The sequence below is a fragment of the Salarias fasciatus genome, chromosome 18 (genome assembly GCF_902148845.1).
Source record: "Salarias fasciatus chromosome 18, fSalaFa1.1, whole genome shotgun sequence".
In the NCBI taxonomy this organism is placed as follows: domain Eukaryota; kingdom Metazoa; phylum Chordata; class Actinopteri; order Blenniiformes; family Blenniidae; genus Salarias; species Salarias fasciatus.
The window spans coordinates 11,410,705-11,434,258 of record NC_043762.1 but is presented as its reverse complement, the minus strand read 5'-3'; the positions used below and the strand labels follow the sequence as shown (position 1 = coordinate 11,434,258).

Here is a 23,554-nt window from a genome sequence, read left to right as displayed (position 1 = left end):
TGACGATCTCTGCAGTGAAGACTGATCGAGTGTGTCACTCTTCCATGAAAAAAACGCGCTCAGCATCACTGAGCAATCTTTACCAATTTTGATGTCAGGGTTTGATTTTACAAGTTACGTATGAGAAAACTATGTGAGTCATATCATCAGAGTAACTTCAACTTTTTGAACAAACTTTTGACATTTCTGAGAGTAAGCTAATGGCACTCACATTTCCGTGTGTTGAAATTTTGTGACTCAATAATACGTGCTCTTCAATGTGAATTCAAGAACAAATGGATTGGATGGCTTTTTAGCTTGTCGTTGAGCGCTAAATTCTAAAATCAGTATGAATGTGGTGTGAAACAACATTTTTACCGACATTAAAATGACACAAAAGTGAAGAAAATCTACCGTAGTCATGAAACCTAAATGAGTGTCCCATAAATGGTGAATCTTCTGTAACTGCTTTATGGAGAACATGTAGAGTTTTCCTGTCTTGCACTAGTCTCACACATACTTGTGTAAAGCTGATTGAGTGTCACTACATCACAAAAAAAAACAACATGTTTTTGATGTCACATTGTGGTCACCGTTCTCTTTTCTCACCAGTTCAACGTTCAGTTCCAGTCATGAGGCTTTGGGTTTTCTCCACATACACAGGTTCCCTCCCCACCTTCCCAAAACAAGCGTTTGGTGTGGATTTGTGTAACGTGCGAGTCCTTAATGAGTCTATAAAACTATTCTATCAACTCCTTAGTCATGACTGTTGTTTCTGCTAACTCGCTCACTTGTCAGAAGAGACAAGACAACACGTCACCCTGACTGTTACCCTAAATGCATCAGCCGTGTGAAAAAAAGCAACACTTTTGGTTTCATCAGTCAACTCCTCCTTCCCCCTGTTGCTATGAAGAACAAGTCACTGAGTCCTTCATTTCAGGAATTTAGCCAGGCCGCTGCAAGCTCATTGGTTCACTCTTTCATCGGTGCACTCGCTCAGTGCGTTGTGAACTCAGCTACTGATCTGTTTACTCTGTGATCCATTTACTCTGCGATTCCTTCACTCTGTGATCCATTTACTCTGCTATTCCTTCACGAAGTGAATCATTCATTCAGTTCAGCCAGCATGTTGGAGATTCACAGCTTCTGATCAGTGCACTGTGGCCTGATCAGTCTGCGATCCGGTTGACCTGTGATCGGCTCGCTCTGAGATCCATTTACTCTGTGATCCGTTTTCTCTGTGATTCGGTCACTCTGTGATCTGTTTTTTCCTCCCTGATTCGGTCGTTCCTTGATTAGATCAATGTGTGATTCAATCACTCTGTGATTCGGTCAGTCAGCTGTTTGTTCATTGTCTCACAGATTCACTCCAGTCCTGCAGTGGCACAGGGCACTCCCATATTTCTTCCCTGAATTTCATTCCACTGAGCTCTGGTAGTTTCTAAGTGACGGTCTAGGAATTACTCACATCATATGATTGTGTGGAAAAGGTGACCAGTAGCTCAAGTTGAGAAATGTATTGGTTCCTTAAAGGTAAATGACAACTCTGGATTGCGTTATGGTAGAGTCGACTAAAGGGAATCTTGAATTGTGCCTCAGGGTATTGATCTTGGTATCAAGTGCAACAATGTTTGGTTTCCTCAGAACTTGATTTCTTATGTTTCCTCTGTCTTTATAAATACAGATCTATTAAGTGCTTTCACCTCCATTGTCTTCCAGAGAGGACATCATGTGACATGATATCTGTTCGTGGGTGTTCGCATGGGATGATTCGCATATGAGGTGAGAGAGGTTGTATTTTCTTTAAATAACTGAAAAACTGAGTCAAGCATTTCACAGAGTTATGAGTTGATTATTCAAAATCCAATCAGAGCGTGCAAAGACTGCACAGTGCCATTGTTCTTAAAGTCATGTGACCAGTAAAATGGATTGTCCATCTGTCTTACATTCACACAGGCTAATTACTTTTAACCAATTATCCGTCCCACTGTGAGAGTATACCGGAGTACACAGAGAAAATCCACATAGCCACAGGTGGAATAAGTTAATTTACAAAGAATATTGTGACCCGACTCAAACACGTGACTTTCTCACTGTGAGGCCATGCTAACCACTACACCTCTGTGCGGTTCGAGAACACAGAAGAGCAACAAGCAGGTGTCTTTCATGTTGAAACAATATTGCTTTAGTTAGGAAACTCTCACTTTTCTGTGGGGGAATTACACAATCATTGCTGGTTCACGCTTCAACTCCATCTCAATGGAAATGTTTGAAAACGGAACTTTTCTGAACTGCTACTACTGTGCATGTGCACCACAGTCCTAGAAAATAGTTCTCCTGCACATGCGTGTGTAAATGAACAATGGTGTAGATGAGATTGGAATGACACATTGCAGGTAGTGCAGTTGTTTATCAAATATCCCATCACTTTGGAAGTTTTCTTTTTTTCTGTACTTTTTTTTTTTTTTTCACATATCGTTTGCGGCTCTAAGAAATGTTAACAATTAAAAAGCAGAGTGGGCAGACAACTTGAGAAACATAATGTCAGCACAGTTGAGTGAAATCAGAGAGACAAAGATGCGACTGAAATAAATATATGTATAGGGGACAACCTGACACGAAAACGTGGAACGTGAAAACAGAGGAAAGTGTGTGTGTGTGTGTGTGTGTGTGTGTGTGTGTGTGTGTGTGTGTGTGTGTGTGTGTGTGTGTGTGTGTGTGTGTGTCTAAGTGAAGGACAGGTTCTGTGTGTTGTGTGTGCTTCACTCAGTGCTGTTTACTTGAATGTGTCACTGTCATGTTTGTGAAATACAGTTCCTTCTGCCTGCACTTATGAAGCCATTTGTAAAATTACCTTTCCCTCTCGGTGTGTCTCTTTTGTCCTCATCTCTCTCTCTCTCTCTCTCTCTCTCTCTCTCTCTCTCGCTCTCATTTCACTTGTGTTTTCCGCCACCTCGCTTAGCGTGAACGGCAAGGCTCATTATCAAAGAAAGTGAGAGTACATTAATTACATTTTCCGTAGGTTGCTGGCTTCGTTCCTTCTCACGTGCATCCTTTTTATTTTCTGTTTCACGTCTGTGTGTGTGAACCTGGGAAAATGTGTTGGAAACCAAGTTTATCTGCAGTGGCCCTTTAATTCCATGTTACTGTGGTATATCGGGTTGGCATTCTTGGACTTTTAACCCTTTAGTGGGCGAGTTTGGTAACTCGTGGAACTCTTTATGCTTTCTGCTACCAGTTTTAAAATGAAGAACAGAAAAAATACAATATAGGAGAAATAATTTTGTTGAGTATTGAGAAGTGTGTGTGTGTGTCTGTGTGTTTTAATATTTATTATAACAGCATAAAGTTTGAAATTTTTGGCCCATTTTGCTTTAGCAATTTAATATATTCCATGCATTTCACTGAGCCAGTACAATAGCAATACAGAGGAAATGAAAAACAACTTGAAAATCAGCACTGTACATAAAAAAAACTTCTGCAAGTGTCTATTTTGAAACCAGTACCCAATATGTGTCATAAATGTTATTTAATGTGTTTGTTTTTGTAAATAACTCCTTGCCCTCCATGATGCAGATCAGTCTGCTATAGCAACACTGTGAGGGTTTTAAAGCGAGAATTGACTGAATTAATCTGTTTTTATTATATTTTACAAGGGATTTGATTGTGTGAAAACACACCTTTACATGACAGTCAGAGAAAGTTTAGGATCTTTAAGTGTTGAGAACTCAATCAACAAGTTTTAAGGGTTAACACTTTCAGTTAGCACCCTGTAAAAGGTTAACCTCCACAGGATAGCAACTCGATGCATATCGCTTAACCAGTAACAGTTACTGGTTAAATGTAGTTAGGTATTTAAGCGTCAATGCAAACTCTTTATCAGGGCTAGAAAAGCTTAAAGCCACTGAGAAATCTATCAGTTTTCTCAATATTTTCTGTATGTACGCATCCGGATAGTGATCAGTAAAAATCCAGAATTGAAAAACAACAGGTCATGCAATCAATACCTCGAAAGGCTGTGTGAGAGCGAGAGAGAGAGAGGGCTTTTTTTTTTTTTCTAGACATTGCTAATAGGGGGGAGGAGTGTGAGTGTGTATGTGTGTTGTGGGAGGAGACAGGGAGGAGTGTATGTGTGTCTATGTGATAGGGGGAGGGGAAACAGTGAGAGAGAGAGGAGAGAGAGGATTTGTGGCATGTAGTTTGTCAGCTGTCATTAGACACAGATGACACACACACCGGAATAATCTCAAACCAGAAGAGAGGGAGAGAGAGAGCGAGAGAGAGAGAGAGCGCGAGAGAGAGAGGGGGGGGGAAATACAAAGCCCTGTGTGTGTCTGTGCCGTACGAGTGTGTGTCTGTGCAGTACGTGTGTTTGCTGGCTGCCTGTTTGGTGTTAAAACCAGTGTGGCCGCCCGGCCGGCATGGGATGTTTGGCCGGCTCTGAATTGGTTATGGACTGGTCTAACCACAGCAAAGGTGAGTGGCTATCACTCCACTTTATTATGTCAACACATTTCTGTACTAGAATAATGCCACATCTTCTTGTACATACCCTAAAATGTGATCCTGTCGGGTAAAATTACATGAAAACTGCCTTTTCATTCATTAGTAACTTGGAAGGAGCTGTTGCTGTTGTGTTAAAAAGTAGTTGTGTTTTGATTTCATGTAGCTCAGTCACAGTTTGTCCTGCCTTATAATTACATGTTTATGCTCTGGGAAGCTGTGTTTGTTTCATCTGAATACTTCATCTAACTCCATTACAAGCAGAAACTGTTTACAGCGTAGCTACAGTTGTAACGTCACCGCCGTCTTCTCGTTACACGGTGATGCTCCCAGCAGATGCAACTGTCTTAGTGGGATTCGGACTTTGAGCTGTCATGTATTGTTATTGTGATTTTGACACTCCGTGTGTGTATGCGAGTGTGTTGCAAGGGGAGTGGTTATGAATGACCGGCTGCACGCACACACACACACACACACACACACACGCACGCACGCACGCATGCACAGAGTGCACAGTCAGCAGGCTTGAAGCTGCTCTGTCACCTGAGGTCTAACCAGCCAACTGTTTACCCAGGTCGCTCTGCTTCAATAACAACTGTTGTCAAAAACTCAGCCAGAAAGCGGCAGGTTCACATCTACTTTAAAGGAAACCTGTTCGATCAGCAACAAAAGAACAACTACGTTTGTTTTCAAGTTTCACACAGTGAAAAAAAACCCTTTAAAAGCACGGCCTCTGCTCTGACACCGCAGCACATACTAACAGGTATTTTAGTCACATTCACTTAATTATTGCCAACTCAAATTAATTAGAGGAAACATTTTTTTTTTTTTTTTACGTCGGTTTTTGTGAAAACCTGTCACGGACTCAGCAGAAACAGCAGTGTGTGTGTGTGTGTTGGTTTTCACTCCGACACTGGCTGCCACGGCAGATAAGTCAATCAGTGAACTGAGAGTGGATTTTGACCTCCTGTCCAGTGAAGCAAATGTGACACTCCCGCTGTACCTACACCTATTTTTGCTTTCGTTTCTTGGCATTTCGTTCCTTTCAAGCAGGGCGACTCATCAAATAATTTGTGTCATTATATGAGAAGTGAACTCGGATGTCTTCCAGCTTATCAGTTCATCAAGAAATATGATTTGAATCATTTTGAGCGTCTGCGTGGAGCATATTGCTACAGAGGGCATGACAAGAGAGCAAGTGGCACTGACAATAAACAAAGCCTTTCTCTGCAAGCTTCGCTCTGATCGAGTGTGTGTGTGTGTGTGTGTGTGTGTGTGTGTGTGTGTGTGTGTGTGTGTGTGTGTGTGTGTGTGTGTGTGTGTGTGTGTGTGTGTGTGTGTGTGTGTGTACTCATACAGCTATATGTTGTGAGGACCTTTTGTGAGGACATTGGGTTTTTAACCTTACAAGTGAGGACAATTTTTGGAAAGTGAGGACATTTTTGCCGGTCCTCACTATTCGACAGACCTTTTTTGGCCTTTTTGAGGGTTCAGACTTGATTTTTGGTTTAGGGTTACAATTAGGTTTAGGGTAGGTTTAAGGCATGGGTTAATGTTAGGCATTAATTTTTGATGGTTAGGGTTAGGGTAAGGGGCTAGGAAATGCATTATGTCAATGAATGTCCTCACAACATATAGCTGTACAAACGTGTGTGTGTGTGTGTGTGTGTGTGTGTGTGTGTGTGTATATACACAATAACTTTTCACTCTCTCATGTCGTTATTCTGGTTATTTCACTTAGTTTCTCCTCTGAGAGAACCATGAGTATTTATCTTGTGCGTGTGCGTGTGTGTGTGTGTGAGAGAGAGAGAGAGAGAGAAAGAGAGAGAGACAGCAACAGTAATCAGCAGCCTTGTGTGCAGATTGCTCCACAAATAAAGCATTTTGTATGTGTGCTTTAATCTTCTATGGATTGTGTGTGTGTGTGTGTGTGTGTGTGTGTGTGTGTGTGTGTGTGTGTGTGTGTGTGTGTGTTCATAATTGAGTTAGCATCCGGGCAGGAATGTTCAATGTTATTGATTGGGGTCTATAATCGATCAGCCTCTCACATTACACGACGCTCCACATGCAGTGTAATGAGCAGCTTCTGGCTGAGCAGGCTGTAAACAAGCCATCTGTAAACTCGTTATTTGGAGTCATCCTTTTGATTGTGTGTCTATTTTTTGATGCTATCATTGTTATTTCCGTTCAACATTTGCCTCAGATCACCTTTCCGTCGATTAACTGTTGATGCAGGTAACGTCACGTATGTGGCAGTGTTTACCTTCTTTTTTCCTGGTATAATGGCAAAGGTTTCCAGGCAAAAATTTGCTTATGGTCTGTTACTGAACAAATTGTTTTCTTTGACTAAAAACAACAAAGAATTGTCTTTTGTCATATTTGTAAAGACATTCTAACTCAACACATGTGATTGAGCCATTTAGCTGACGGTAGGCCATCTAACTTCGACTACTGTTTTTTAATTGCAAATCAGTGCCGTTTGTTTAGACAAAGACGGATGCTTCGGTCACAGCTGTTTAGGCAGAAAAACTGCACTTCTTGAAGTGGGTCAATTTGTACAGCTTGGATTTTATGAGGTTCTCTCAGTTTTGAGCATACAGAAAGGCGTTTGCTTTCCATTCCAGCACTCCAGTGTCAGGAGTCTTTGGAAACTTTGACAATTCAATAAAAAAAAAGAAAAAAAAAAAAGGAATAGTTTTGTTCTGCCAGGTGTTGAGGAACAGTGGTTTTCTTTTTTTTTTTTTTTCTTACAAATGACTAAATCACAAATATAATACGGGAGTAGCAGTTGACAGATAATGAAAATGTTGAACTGTAGAATCTTGCAGATAAACACAGTGCGGTGACATTTGCATATTGTTTCGTCTTCATTGTGGGTGTGATGGTTTTGCATGGTGTGTGTAAAGACACAAAACTGTCAAAGCTTTGACTGAAATCAGACTGTGGAGTGACGAGGATCTTGATCAACGGAAGCCATCCATTCATCGATCTTCTATACCAATTTATCTGACTTAGGATTGCGAGGCACTGGATTTGATCTTGGTCAAGTATGTTCAAAGACAGGGTACACCTCGAACAGATTGTAAACATTCCCACAATAGGACCTATGGGTAAATGAGTCATTAGTTACCATCGACTAACAGTAGTTGGTTGGAGAAAATCCACCAACGTGCAGAGGCAACCTCTACACCAGGGGTGGGGAACCCTGGTCCTGGAGGGCCGCAAACCTGCATGTTTTCCATGTCTCCCTGCTTCAACACACCTGAATCGAATCAAGATTCATGGCCAAGTCCAGCAGAAAGCCAGATAACGAGCCTCATTGCAATCAGCTGTGTTGAAGCAGGGAGACATGGAAAACATGCAGGTTTGCGGCCTTCCAGGACCAGGGTTCCCCACCCCTGCTCTACACCATCAGATTCATTGAGTTGGTAAATAGATTGGTGAATGATCAAGACCTGAATTTCAGTGAAACATGACTTTGGCTCTACTCCGAAGGCAAAGATGCAGGTATGTTGCAGGATGACATACTTTGGCTTTAAACTGAACGCTCAACTTGGCTTTCATAAGAACTTTTGTTGTACTGGTATGTGTAATAACACTATCCATAGCGACTTTGAAAATATCATTAGGCTCCGCCCAAAGACTTCAAACAGTAAAGTCATGTGATGACTAACTATTTGAAGCTGGGGTTTTTTTAAGGCTTAATCCAACTTTTATTTCAAATATGTGAGAGATATGGGTGTGAAAACACACATACAGACCTGCTGACGTATCGTGTTGAGCCTTCTCATTGATGTAATGCATTCCGAAGCCTATCACCGTCACTTTAACAATCACCACTGAATGATTAACACTTAACCTTAACACAACGCAACACAAAAACCCACTTTGATCTAATCACAGCCTAAAATCACATCTTAACCCTCAAATACATATAAGCTAAAGGACTTTCTACATTTTGGGATCCACAAGGTAGGTCAGAGTCTAAGCTCCCAGCTGGTAGCTTGTGCACCTTGAATGGTAGCCGTCAGCATTATGAATGTATGAATGGGTGAAAGTGTTAAAGATTGTAAAGTCCTTTGGGGACTGTTGAAGCAGTTGAAAAGCAGCATTTTAAGGGAAATCCATTAACCGGTTAACATGAGATATGATGAACAATATTGTTTAAAAAAAAAAAAAAACATTTGAGGGATGAGCCAAGCATCTTTTCCTGCTTGTCGGTGTTAAAGTGTTAATTGTTTGGCCACTTTTAAGAAGCAGTTGTTTGATAAAGCTATTTCAGGCAAAAATGCACATCAAAATTTTGAATTGAGTAAATATTTGTATTTATTTTGTCTCATAACTTGAAAATATGTAATAAGCATCAACCCTAGTGAGGAGTTTTACTTACATCCAAATACCCACGATCACACTTTTAAATTGTAAGTCTGCAAGCTCAAATACTGAATCAGGCCAACACATAAGCTATAATTAGTCACAATTGCACTTATTGTGGGTCTGGATTTTGATCCTTAATCTCCTGGATGCTTTCAGTCGATTTTTTTTTTTTAAGATTCTGTAAAGCAGAACTTGAGAATTGTTCCACCTATTCAGATATGTTTGAAGGAATGCCCCCTACTTTGTAGACTCACCTTGTTTGTATGCACTTGGTATTAGTTCTGTAAACAACTTCAATAGAAGTCTTGTTCCTGTTAGCATTTCTTTGAATCTCCAACACGGTGTGTGCATGTTTGCTGAGTCAGAACCTAAAGATGTCAGAAAAAGCAGCAAGGCAAGTTTCCTTTCACTGCCCTCAATACATTTGCTCTCTGACACCTCTTTTTGAGTTTTGATAAACGCCTGGTTTTTGTTGTTGTTGTTACCTTGATGTACCATAAATGTTGGCACCAATAGGATCCGGAGACACAGAGCCTCGATCAACAAAATACTTGTTGTCCCCGGAAACAGGCAGTAAGCCAGGGGCCATAAAGCCATCAGCTCAGAGCAGCATCAATGTGGCACCAAACAACCGAGATGCACATAAAGAGATTGGATGTATTGACGTGGACACGCCGACGCACAGATGCATTAGAGCACACACACAAACACTGTGTATACATAGCAGGCCCCTCAGCGCGTGAGATACCAGTGTTCTTAATCCAGCCACAGCAGGGTATTAAATCTACTTTATGTTTGTGTGTGATGGGAGGGTTTGCTGGCTTTTAGACTGTTGCCTGAGCATAAGCTTACGCACCAAAGGGAGGAGGGCGTCTCCTTCCACTCACCACTCTCAAGCCCACTGTTGTCCAAGCATTAAAATGACCAAAGACTGCCTGTAATATGTGCTGGTGATCCATCTTTTAGAAGTTGATTCAATCTACAGGTAGCTTCATCTTGTCTTCTCATTGCTGTAACACAATAACCTTTACAGGCTTGAGAAGGTATGAGAAGTCCATCAAGTGGATGGTAAATTTATTTACCCTGCTCAATAGTGAAATATGCATTGGAAATTTAATGAACAAGAAAATGATCTACACCAACAGAGTATTGACTTAACAGCACAAGACTCAAAGAAGAAGACATTTACAGGATGATTTTAAAGACAAGCTATTACTAACAACTACCTAGGTTGCTCAGAACCGAAACTAATGGTTTTCATTCATTTATGGTCATAAAAAGACTGACATTTACACAGTGAAAGGTGTTATCACATTGAGTGTAAAGAGAGAAGTTTTTTCCACTACTCAGGAGAAGGAAAAAAAACACATTAGCTTTAATTTTTGTGCAGTCAATCATTACATAAGGCTGTGTGGTCAGTGTCTTGTTTTTATGTTGCATGCTCAAAACCTCAATTAGCCTGCAAGCTAGGGCCTGACGATGACTCATCACTTTAATAACAACCCACAGTGCCTTCGACTTCTTTCACAACTATCATTTGGTCGGGGTAGGTCTCGCATGCATATGCTGATGGCTACATCTTCCCAACCACTGGCTCAGCTTCCAAACCCTTTCACATTGTGCAGCACTTCTTGTAAAGATCTTTAACAGTTTAACACCCTCGGCCCGATCTCTGTGTGCTTACCTCTGATTTTTTTTTGTCTTGAAATGATTTTGGAGCCGATAGCATTCACTGATGTTTCCATGACAAGCCTCTTGACCTCCATCTGTGTGTAATCTGACACTTACCTGCTCTCTGTCCTTGGTAACACACCAGGAAATAGAACCCATGGGGATATTTTTTCTTCAGTTTTCAGGCACTTTTTATTATTTGATTTCAGCAAAGTACAGAAGAGTCTTGAAGATGGTCATATTTGTCAAAAACCAGCTCATTTCCCCGTCTTTTTCTTTAAAAATGAAGTGTCAGAAAGGAGCAGATTGAGCAACTGAACATTAAAAACACGTATGTGAAACCTACTCACCGCAGCTTTTTTTTCCCACCCTTCCAAGAAATCCAAAACAAAGCAACTGGGGAGCCATGTTTCCAGTGGAAACAGAGCCCACTTAAGCAGGCAGTGATCAATCCTCAGCTTTAATTCCTTAATGGCTGGTTTGACCCTTTGGCCCTGTCTTTTCTCTTCAGCTCAAATTGTTTTTAAATGGCTTCACTTTGCAGAGCGCTTGGCTCCTCTGATTGCATTAGTATCGGCCCGAGCAGGGCAAAGGCTTTTGTCGCAGGCTACATTAGTGTTAATTCATTGTGTGCTGTGTGTGTGTGTTTGTGCTCCATGCATGTTTTGTCTTCCACATGCACTTCAAATGTTTAAGTGATACCTGTCATGACTCTTCCCATGGTGTTATGTGTGAACCCCCCCAGAGACTAAAACTTTGGATTTCTACTTTTAAAAGATTTCTGCCCTCTTAGGCAAAACTAGCATTGAGTTTATTTAAATTTAATTTCAGGAACAATTCTCCTCCTTTCTCTTGCTCAGTGGCCCTTCAGACAAGCAGAAAAAAATCAAACGGTCCCATTTAGACTTCATTCGTTTTGCTAAATGATCCACAGTAATCTGTTTACACCTCTCCAATGATGACTGACAGATCATGTAATTAACTACCACACTGTAATTATCATATTTATTAGGTTGCTTCCTTATCACATCGAATAAAGAAATAAGAACATTATGACATTTTCTCAAAGATTGTTTTGTACACTGAAGGAGATATACTCCAAACATGTGGTTCCCATGCTGTCAGATTGATAAAGCAGCGGATGCAAATATGTTTGAGCTGTGCTAGCTAAGATAATTCACCAATAGTCAGCAGAAATTTAAATTTTGAAGGATCCAAATCGCCATGGGCCATAACATATTAGAACTGCAGTGTCACTGTTGCATAAAGGCAAAACCCAGTGATCCCTTCAGCAAAATGTGATTTTTTTTCATCTGATATTATGTCTTTTCTTATTAATGTACTGCACATTCCCCTAGTGTGAAATGGTCAGTGTAGTGGTCAAGTGCAGCTGGTAAAGCTTAAATCTTCTTCTATGAGACTGCCGAATGTCCTTTGTACAGAAGATAAGCATCGCTAGCAAAGATGAGGGTGTAATACCGTATGTCTAACACATTCACAAAGCTGTGATGGGTGTTTTGGTCTGCTAGCTGTCAAGTGTTAAAATATGTAGTTGCAATGTCAGATCCCCCAGGAAGAGGAAGAAAAAATACAGAACAGGAGAGTGGTTTGGTTGAATGGCAGATTTGTTTTCTGACGAGTTGAATGTATACAAACGACTCTCCAGTTTCCAGTTTGGTAGTTTCAGAGTTTAGAATCTCCTGCAATAGCAGTCCAGCTTCGACGTCCGTCCACACCAATGTCCATGTGATCTCCATTATTAATGTTTATAGATGATTATTTTCTGCGTGCGTGTGCATGTGTGTGTGTGTGTGTGCGCGCGGTTTCATTACAAAAACAATCAGCAGAGGCAAGTAACTGCCCAACATGAGAACTACGTTGTTTTCAGTGTTTCTTCCGTTTCTGTACTAATGGAAATCATTTTCAAAACATTGCGGTGTAAACGCAACATTTTTTTCTGAAACAGAAATACAAAAACAGTTTTTCACTTGAAACGCTGTTGTGTAAACGGGACCCAGGCGTCAGCATCCATGAGTTTTGCATTTGTGAGGCTTTGCATGCACTCATTGTCCTTATTTGAACATGAACTCATCACCATGACCATAACGGTGCTCATGCACTTAGCAAGTGTAACGGTCACCATGTCCAGTGGTCCCGTGGTGTGCTGCTGGGCCATGAGGAAAAGTCAGGGGATCCCCAAAGTCATTAACTGTTGTTTGAAGTCAATACATAATATTTCCTTCCCTTAAAATGTCAAGCTTCTCACTCCTGCAGACGGAAAGTCATAAGATTTACAGCCATTAGAATGTAACCTCATGGGATCTTGAATGTTGGTATCAGATTTCCTGGCAGCCCATTCATCCAGTTGGTAAGATATTTCTCTCCGAGCTGAAGAGATGGCTCTCTACCAGACAGACATCTTTATCCCTAAAGCCATGCTGCTAGCATGGATAATAAAACGGGTGTCGATGTGGAAGAGGTGTCGATAGCTACCTAACAGCTTATTAACAAGGGTTGTCCTCGCATTGTGGGAGCTATCACCACAACAGGAAAAAAAAACATCTCTTGGCAGAAACTATTGCTGTACTCATCGACTTGTCTCGTTTGAGTTTCAGTATTTTAATCACGTTATTGGCAGTTTTTTTTCTCCTCTTGGCTCTGCTCCTCTCCTCTCATGGTGTAATTAGGCCATATTTCCTCCCGCCTCAGGCTTGATTATTCAGAGCAACAAATGCCCGTCCTCCCCATTTCCCTCCTCCTGTCACCCCATTCACCTCCACTTGTATTATTTTACAACATTTGCACTTGTGTGAGAAAACATTTGTCCTTCGCTTTCTTTCTTTCTTTTTTTTTTTTTCTCTTTCTTGGAACTTTCTCCCTCTTCTGGTTTCTGTACCCTCTCCCATTTCCCTGCCTGTTGTTTTCCCACTCCCTCTTTCCTGCCTTCTTCTGCGCAGTATCAGCCCCACTGACCGGCTGTTATGTAACAGTCAGGTGATGTGCCGGCCTGTTGAAGAGCCTTAAAGGCCTACTGTCCTAATAGATAGTGCTCCTCCCCTGCTTGTTGCAACCGTTCCCACTGTCATTGTGTGATTTGCCCCCCTTTTTGTCATCAGTAGTTTCTGTTTCGGTAGAGCCTTGAAAAATATTGCTCATCTTTTTTAAGTTGATCTCGAATCAAAATGATGACCAGTTTCTTTAAGAACTGTAGCTGAGTTAAAGTCCTGCGTTATGTATTGTCAGTGTAACTTGTAGATCTGGTAAAACATCATATTCCACCGTACCAAACACACTGTCGAGCCAGCAAGACAAGTTTTGTGAAGCAGCGTTTTGAACATCTTGCTGCACGAGTTGACCATATGGTGAAGCTCTCACTCTCAGCCAATGCATAAAATTAACCACTGTCCACCTACCTATTCTTTTTTGTTCCCATAAGAAACAAACAAAAAAAAAATATTTTTTTTTTGGCTTTCAACATCAGGACGCCTATTGAAAACCCTGATCTCCAAAGCCAGAAACGTTCATGTAAAAAACAGAGGCAGTGCCTACATGAATTAGCAATTTCTAACAGAAGCAATTATCAACACCTACTATATTCCCACTTGGGCCTCCCACGTATTGCCTGCGGACACATTACAATGGTACATTGTTTTTGTGAGTCACGAGCACAGCCCCTGTTTGATTAAGCACCATGCAGGTTGTGTACATCTTGGGCACATTAGCACTCGTGTGTTAATCACGTAGCGGTTCATATTGCGGTGAAGCTCACAGAGTGAAGAGAGCAGCACTTTCCACTGTCTGTTTCAGAGGTTTTTAATTTCCATAATGCTCATAACTGCACGGAAAGTGCATTCAGATTAAAAGCGTGCTTGTAATGGTGTGGGGGCTTTTCTCTTTGTTGAGGGCCGTATTTGTTTGTGCTTTTGCATCGTGTTGTGTATAGCGACAAACAATTGGGATTTTTTTTTTTTTTACATTATTTGCATAATTCATGCAAGAGCAACGGGTTCCTTCAGTTTTTGCTGTAGATGTTAGCATGCAAACAGTACAACTGATATCTTCACTAACTCTTATTTGTATTGCTCGAACAGGTCTACTGCTCTATTGTATGATTTCAATACCATAAAAGCTCTGCGTTCATCCATAACGTTATGAGCACTGAAAGGTGAATAACATATGTCTTTATCCAGACTTCAGCGAGTGGGTGGGAAGTATGAGGCAGCATGGGAACGTTTTGTCGAAACCTTCTCAGCTGGGAAAGTGGAAAAACAGAATGATTTGAGCGGAACTTAAATCGGTTTCCTGGTCTGCATTTGTCAGTATTGGTTAAAAAAAAAAAATTGTCTAAGGAAAGAAAAGAGTCGGCAGCGGCTGGAGAAAGGAGTGAAATCTGTCCTGTTTTTCAGTCCAACAAATGAGCTACTGTAGCTTAATCTTGCAAATAAATGAAAGCTGGTTCTCATTGAAAAGTGTAATACTATAGGTGGAAGCTTATTTTATATGAGCAAAAAGACCAACAAAAATAATGTTTCCTACAGGATCCTAATGTAAGGTGACCTCTTTTCTCTCTCCAGGTGCTGATATTTGCTGAAGATGAGTACCGGGGGCGGGGACACCCCGGAGCCCCCCAGAGGGGGAGAGTCTCTGAAGAGGAAGGACTGTCAGGCAGACCTCCTGGGACCCAGGTGAAAACCTTCATCCACAACTCAAAGCCTCACTCATGTCACTGTAGCATCATTGTATGTAGGGGTTCAGCATCATTCATTACTTTGAAAGATACTTTATTGTTTGGAGAAGCGAGATATTGTTATATGATATTTTTTTTTTAAAAAAGTAAAATATTCTCTGAAGAAACTGGACAATAACAAGAAAACAGAAAACAACAAACAGAAAAGGAGTTGCTGCTGCTGCTGCAGACCCTCCAGCTCACTCCCCCACACTGCACCTCGACTTCAAAAGTGCTGCACTTCTCGCACACACACAACAGTTTTCTTTGAGGTGGATAACAATAACCACAAGGGAGGTCATCGTCTCAGTGGCCGAAGGGAAGAAGAGATCATCAAAAAGCCACCGACACTACAGCTGATGATGACTTCCAGAGCAGGCTCCAATAATCTATTCATCCACCAGCAGGAGGGTGGGACAATGCAGCCAGAAGAACATGACGGACAGGTTTTAGCCTTTTAATCCAGCGTGGATGCCTCTTCAATTGCCACGCCTGCAAGCCTTGTTCGTACCGGTTGTGGTGCTTCCTCACACCCATAGTGGATCTTCCAAAGTACACAAAATCCATCCGTCTTCTATCCTGCTTTGTCCCACTTCGGGTGGCAAGGGTGCTGGATCCGGTCCCAGCTCACGATGGGAGAACGTCAGGGAGTTCACCAGTCCGTCACAGTGCAAACACGGGCGATCAAACACGCTCACATTCACACCGACAGGCAATTTAGTGTCACCAATTAACCTCAGGCTCGTGTTTCTGAACTGTGGGACAATTTTCATGCACGCACAGAGAGAACGGGCAAAGCCCGCACAGAAACCGAGTCCAGCTGGAGACGTTATCGTCCCGAGGCCTGAGTGCTAACCACTTCTGCACCAGTGGGATTAAAATGAATGCTAATAACCAGCACCACGTTTGTCAGACAGTCCTGTCAAGAATTCATAACAAGTTGGCAATCAGAACAGTGACATCAAGCTGCTGAGGCTGTCACTGAAGACACAGTGAGAATATTAATTAATTCTCATGTGGTTGAGGGCATCTTTTGTGTCTCTCAGAAGAAAGTAATCATTGTTCAAATAAATATTTTCCAACGCTGATATGGAGTTTTTGTTTTGTTGACATTTCATTGATTTTATGTCTTTATCTTTTCCCTCCCTGCTGTGCAGCCCAAAGAGGAGTACTGAGAGAAGGAACCGGGAGCAGGAGAACAAATACATCGAGGAGCTGGCAGAGCTGATCTTTGCCAACATCAACGACATGGATGACCTCAACGTCAAGCCAGACAAATGTGCCATTCTGAAAGAGACTGTGAAGCAGATCAGGCAGATCAAGGAGCAGGGTGAGGCTCTGTTTTTGTTTGCTTATTCCATCCGTCTTCAATGCCATATCATCTATCTCAGGGGTCGCTGGGTGCCGGGGCTGATTTCAGCTGACTATGAGCAAGGGCAGGGTACACATCTGAGGTCAGCAGGCCGTCATGCAGAGAGCACAACCACACACACTCACACTATTTATTGACAGATGCATGTTTTTGGGCTGTGGGATGATAGCGGAGCATGCAGAGAAAACCTATGCACGCACGCACACACACACACACACACACACACACACACACACACACACACACACACACACACACGCTCAGTCTCGTATTTCTATCCTTGTGGGGACCGTCCATTGACTCCCATTCATGTCTAGCCCCTAACCCTGACCCTTACCTTAACCCTAACCCACACCACAACAAAGCCTAACCCTAAAGAAATGTTTTTGCACTTTTACTTTTTTCAGTAACAACAACATGGTCAAGAAAACACTGTTTCTCCTACTTAGGATCGGAAAAAGGTCCCCACAAGGCACGTCGTTCCACGTTTTGCTATCCTTGTGGGGACATTTGGCCCCAACAAGGATAGAAATACGAGAACGCACACACACGCACACACACACAGACAGGTAGAACATGCAAATTCCACATATCAAGGTCCTGAAGCCTGGACTCGAACTCCCATTCACTGCCGCTGTGAAGTAGTAGTGCAAACCACTACGTCACATGCAAACTTTGATACTCCCACACAAATGAACAACAAGGCTATTTAACTATATTACTGGGTTTTTTGTTTTTTGTTTTGTTTGTTTTTTGGAAAGGAAAAAAAAAACGGTTATGGTCTAAATGATGAACAAGTTGTAAACAAAGTTGAAAGCAACTTCAAACATAGTTTTATAGACTGTAACCGCATAATCAAAGGGAATATATTTGTGCTTTCACATCTATAAACATAAAGAAATCGCCTGAGGAAAGTGTGGTCGCTGTTCAAAGTTATGAATCTTGGGGGAAAAAAAACTCTTTTCTGAGTCAAACAAATTGTTGCATTCACATAAAATAAGATATAGATGGGATGTTTTTCAGTTCCCGGGGTCTTCAGATACTGTTGTGTTCCATATAGGAAGTTGCGTGTGTGCACGCCACCCCAAATTTACCCTGCAAAAGTGTAAGAAATCTGATTTTAATGGTCTCTTAGGCCAATCATATACACATTGTGACTGTTATAGCCGAGGTCTGATTTGTGATCAAAGCAGAGTGATGTGGCATTGGGGGTGAAATGAAAAAAATGAAAGGAAATCAGATAAAAGAACAATAAGTAGCTAAAGCAGGATGGTCGCCATACGGTCACATGTAGGCCCCTGGCTGTCTGTGACCAGTTAGCAGAGGGTGAATGAGAAACTAATTTTACTCTCATTTAAAATTGTAATGTACATAAATTGTAATAAATATCTATATTTTCACAAAACCAAACAATTGCTAAAAAAAAAAATGACTACAGACTCAATATAAAGTCGATTTTTAATGAAACCTCCTGGTGCAAAATATAGTGAAATGTCCAAAAAAAAAAAACTTCTCCTATAACTGTTGCATTATGCATGTTGTAACACGCTCATCCTGACCAATAAGGCTTTTAGGCTGGTGCTAATTTGCTAGCTTTCATGGCAGCATCACCAGTATCTCTGCTCAGGTCTCAAGAGTTGTGTTTTGTCCGCTACTCTAAGGAAAATTGTTTAAATTAGAAAGATCAATGTTTTATTTGGAATTTCTATGGTGTGCTTGGTCACTGAGCGGGCTGGATCGGAGTCCCTTTTGGGCCGGTTTTTGCCCACGAGCCTCACATTTGACACCACTGTTGTAAGTAAAGACTTCAGTGACAGCGGGTACAACACTGGCCGTCATGCTGTAGGATTTCATAGGAAAATGGACAGAGCGGCCCTCGGTCTACTTAATCCCCACTCGTTTGTTTTCATTTACTCACTTCATCTTTCTCACTCGTTCTCCTATCCTTTATCCGTCTCTACTTTTTCTCCTCTCACCTTATGTCTTTTCATCGCTCCTCGTTCCCCTCCTCTTGTAATCCTATCCAGCGTCCATCACTTCTCTCTCTGTTATCTTATCCTTTCTTTCATCCGTCCTCCAGCTTACTTTCCACCTCCTGTCTTTCTCTCTCTTCGTCCTGCTCTTAATCCATCCTCTCTCTCTCTCTCTCTCTCTCTCTCTCTCTCTCGCTCTCTTTTTTTAATTCACGCGGATAGCCAGTCGGTGTCCGTGTGTCGTTGTCGCTGTTTTTTGTCTGAAAACAACAGCTGAATAAGCACACACACACACACACACACACACACACACACACACACACACACACACACACACACACGCACACACACACAGACTCACACAGATAATACATAAGTCACACAGCTGCCTGGTCAATTTCAGCGACCCACTCGTCTTTAACTGACGAGGGGAACTTCACCCGAAGCCCAGAAGGGACATTTGGAGGGGAATCTAAAAGTTCTCATGAGACATGAGCTTCGTGTGTGTGTGTGTGTGTGTGTGTGTGTGTGTCTGTGGTGGTCAAATAGCATCAGGTGACACAGACTGGCCCACACCTCACATTTACAGTAATTACAGGGTCCATTTATGGAGCAGACGATGAGTGTTTGCATGTGCCTGGTGTGCAGTTTACTGTACACTCAGTGGTCCGTTAGTACCTGTGAGCATTTGTTATTCCCTTCTGTTATTCTGTTAGCCAGAATACCGAAGCGCTGGTCAAACAGTGACAGACTAGGAGTTAAAATTTTCTCACAGAAAGAGACATGACCAAGCTAGATAAATAAAGACTGTTAAAGTTTCAAGTGAACTGCAAATAATTAAACGGAAGTGAGTTAATCTGGTGGTCAATGTGATTCAAGCTGGACATTGGTCACTTCATGGAGGGCTGTTTTTCTTTGGTCTCCAGACAGTCTGTTCATTTTTTACCCACACTCTGACATTAAATCTGAAATGAAAGATCGATTCTCATTCCAACATTTGCTTTGCCGAGAGTCCAAACAGCGTGAAACTCGGGGATCTCTTCTGTCTATTTTGAAAGATGGATTTACCAAGGCTTTGTTCACACTTGCAGTGTGGTTTCTTGGTGTGAGCAAGAGCAGAAAAAGACACACTGCAGTTTTAGCACGGTCCGCATTGCTCTCACATTGGCAGTTTGACATCAGACCACAAGTAGTAAGCAGATGGCTGAACATTCATAACTTCTTAACAGAGACGCTGGGCTGAGTGCGCTTTAAAGAAAGACTTGTTGAAAAAATCTGCTGGATGAAGCCTGTGGTTGGAGACTTCCGGATGTGGCCAATGAGTGTGACGTGTGCTTGTGAGCTCTCGGTGGTGAGCCCTAATGTCTTCATCCAGTAATATTTCGTCCTAACTGTAACCATCATGCATCGGTCTGTGACATGTTTGTAGGGAAACCTATAATTTTCAACATAATAAACAATAAACCAGCAACTCCGGCTGTAAAATATATAGCGTATCTAAAAAGACAGAATTTTAAGGTGTACGAAACCTCCAAATTGTCCGTGCGCAGGGGTTGAAATTTGCGTAGTGGTGCACACACTCTTACGTCTAGTTAATTTTTTAAAATCCCGACGCTGGCGTAGGAATTGGCACACTTGTCTTTCAGGCCCCGGTTTGTGCGTAAGCAGTAAGCGGTATTTATAAATGAGGCCCCAGGTCCTCAAGGGGTCACGAGCCACATGTTGGGTACACACCAGTGTTTGACTGGCTTTGTTTAAACTTGCGCAAATGACCTGCTCTAAATGAGAGGCTGGAACACAATTTGTTTTCACCTCATCAAACCTACCAAGTGTGAACACACCACACACCCTCAGTGTATTCACAAAACGATTAAGTCCTTCGTGACATCAGCAGCTGACTTTTTTTTTTTCCCCCCACACTGCTTGGCTAATTCAGAAGATTTCTCATTACTCCAAACTGCTGGTCTCAAGGTATTTGCTCTTCCTTGTTCGCTGAGAGCAACTGATTGTTATTCAGAGGTAATGAGCTGTGCTCATGTCAATTCTGCAGACTGCTCAATATACAGTATTGTGCCGTTAATAAACAAGTTCCAGTGTCTGCTCAGAGGGCCTGCGCTGTGCCGTTTGCTTTGATAAATGGTCATCGTGAAGTCACGGGATCCATCCACAGGAGGCTCATCAATAACCCAGTTTTACGGCCATTCCCACCCTCAACCTGCGCGCTCAAACTGATCAAGTGAAATACAGAGCACAATATTTATTGATCTGAAAAAGATTGCGATTTTATTGTCCTTCGACCTCCACTTGAGCCACTCAAGGCCCTACAGTGACAGGGTTTAAGGGCTGATGACTCTGTACAGCTCTGGTCCCACTACTGGAATGTCAGCTATGTGGCCTAATGGGGCCATGGGAGGCTTAACAGTCCGGTGGTACAGCCGGAGAGGAGAGTGGAGGCTGGACTTTAATATGACTGTAAACGTGTAGAAAATACTCCACATTATGTAGCTTTAGGAGCAGTCTTTCACATCCCGACCACTCAAACCTACACACCATCTTGACAGTGGAAGGCTTTGGCTCCCAGTGTGTACGTAAGCATAGGGTGAACAGTATAGTAAGCCAACGACTTGCCAAAGAATGCAATCTGTGAAAGGTCCTCGTGTACATAAAAACACAAAGTCTGGGAGTGGGTGTGTGTGTGTGTGTGTGTGTGTGTGCCTGAGGGCTTCACCGTCAGAAAAACAACACCGTCAGTGTTTTCATGGAAAAGGAAAATACCCATGAAAAAGGAGATCTGTGGCTAAAGCTTCATTCTGACATGATATTTTTCTGTGAAAACAAACAGACGCAGTGGTGAAAATACAGGGGGTGAATTCATTTGATAACAAGCTTTCCTTTTGATGTCGAGTTCAACTTTTGACACGCCGTTTTACCACATCATCAATGAGTCATGCATTCACGAAATTCCTTTGAGTATACTGTGAAGTACTTTTTCGTCTCTTCTTTTATGGTCACAGATGAATGCATGCACAGAAAATGCGTAGTATTTTAAACAGCGTTTCTCTACATGGGGAAAATTCATCCATATATCTGGAATACTGCTTCACTCAGTCGTTTGAAGCCTCTTCGGGCCACGGCGGTGAGCACACCGGACAGGTTGTCACACACACGTTCACATTCACTGGCGGGAGAATTCAAGATATCTGCTAAGCTCAAGCACGTGTTTTTGAGCTATGTGGATACCTGGATAAAACTCCCACAATGCACGGGAAAAACATGTTAAGTCTCCTCAGAAAGGCCCACACAAGCCCACACTCATGGATTTTCTTAGAGAGAGATGGTCGTGCTAACCGCTACACCATTGTGTAACCTGCAAAACAAAGCAGCCTCAAACCGTCTCTTTTTTTTGTTGTTGTTGTTTGCCTTCCAGAAAAGGCTCCGGTGGCTGATGCAGAGGAGGTGCAGAAGGCCGATGTCTCATCCACTGGGCAGGGGGTCATTGACAAAGACACACTTGGACCCATGATGCTGGAGGTAATTGAAAAAAGAAAAAGTTTAAAGGACAACGCATTGATTATTGCAGCCAACACATGTGACCTGTAACTTTGCCAAAGCTTGCTTGACAGAAAGGTAAAGAGTCGATCAGGTCAAAATGGGTCTTGTCACTGTAATTTTCTGCACTGTGGGAATTACCACGGGAGCGCTTCACGTGCTCCGAATGACGTCCTCAACTCTGAAAAAGAAATGTGCTCACAGCGGAGCTGCACGAGTTTCACGGATGTTGTCTGGCTGCTCCACATTTAGTGTATCTTTCTGCCGTTGCTCTCCACTGTGACACCAGGAGATAACAGTTCCTCTGGCTAGCGACAATGTCGTCATCAAGCCTGTTTAGTGAGAGTGTGTATGTGTGAGCGAGAGGGCACGGGTGTCTGATGACGTATAACATGGGACCCAATGAGGTATAAATACCTTTGTGAAAAGCCAGATTAAAAAAGGAGGGGAGGAGTCTGAGCGCACATACAGTCGCGCTATATATAGTGGTCACCAGCAGCAGCAGCAGCAGGAGCGATGGCCGAGGTGTCTGCTTGGACTCTGAAAGATAAACATCATCGGAGCCAAAGCCCTTTCCATTATACTGTGTTCCGTTCTACGTTTGGATAATAAGCTGGCAGACATACAGGAGGAGGCTTGTGCAGTCGTGGGCTGGCCGAAGGACAAATCACAGTCTGTATATTTAGGAGGAAACTGCTGAGTAGACAGAAGTGAAGCGTCTGAGGAGGGAAAAACACATGCATTCACATACAGTGGCCATTGTAGATGTCCTACAGAACATTGAATCATAACACAAGGCAAGTTTTCTTGACAGAGTTCAATTATTTGGATTTATCTTGTCGGGGTTTCACTTCAAAACACACAGTCGTAGGAGGAACAGGCTTTTCAAGTTTTATGATCCTCACAGATCCCAAGAAATGGCTCTTTCTCTGACTTATAGTCCTCTGAGGTCAATACATGCCTGCCAATTAAAAGTGAATAATTAAATGCTGAGTGCTGGAACTTGTACAAGTGTATCTGTAATTGGTAATTAAACCCAAATTGGGAGAGTGGCAACTGCTACTGTTTCTTTTTCACCTTTGTCCCACTTTTTTCGTTTCTCCTTTTTCCCACCTTGCCTTCCTCTCCTTCCCATGTCTCCGCCATCTTCACTCTCCACCCACCCCTCAGGCCCTGGACGGCTTCTTCTTTGTTGTCAACATGGAGGGGAACATCGTCTTCGTGTCGGAGAACGTCAGCCAGTATCTGCGCTACCAGCAGGAGGAGCTGATGAACACCAGCGTCTACAGCGTGCTGCACGTGGGCGACCACGCCGAGTTCATCAAGAACCTGCTGCCCAAGAGCCTGGGTACGAAGCTCAGCACGATGAATGTCAAGCGCGTTCTGCTCCAGTGTCTTATTCAG

The 23,554-nt window shown here is 42.4% G+C and overlaps 1 protein-coding gene across 5 annotated transcripts in view; it reads left to right on the top strand.

Moving 5' to 3' along the window:
• Window positions 1–23,554, top strand: part of LOC115405166 (nuclear receptor coactivator 2-like) — a 54,608-nt gene that overhangs the window by 10,788 nt on the left and 20,266 nt on the right. For 3 of the 5 annotated variants that reach the window (XM_030114653.1, XM_030114654.1, XM_030114655.1), the window contains exons 1-5: window positions 4,148–4,455; window positions 15,105–15,215; window positions 16,414–16,586; window positions 22,029–22,132; window positions 23,321–23,498. In XM_030114653.1, coding sequence (XP_029970513.1) covers window positions 15,124–15,215; window positions 16,414–16,586; window positions 22,029–22,132; window positions 23,321–23,498 — 547 coding nt within the window. In that variant the 5' untranslated portion in view covers window positions 4,148–4,455; window positions 15,105–15,123. Of the gene's footprint in view, window positions 1–1,698; window positions 1,762–4,147; window positions 4,456–15,104; window positions 15,216–16,413; window positions 16,587–22,028; window positions 22,133–23,320; window positions 23,499–23,554 lie in introns of those variants that run through there. The other 2 variants (XM_030114651.1, XM_030114652.1) reach the window with 2 other exon arrangements.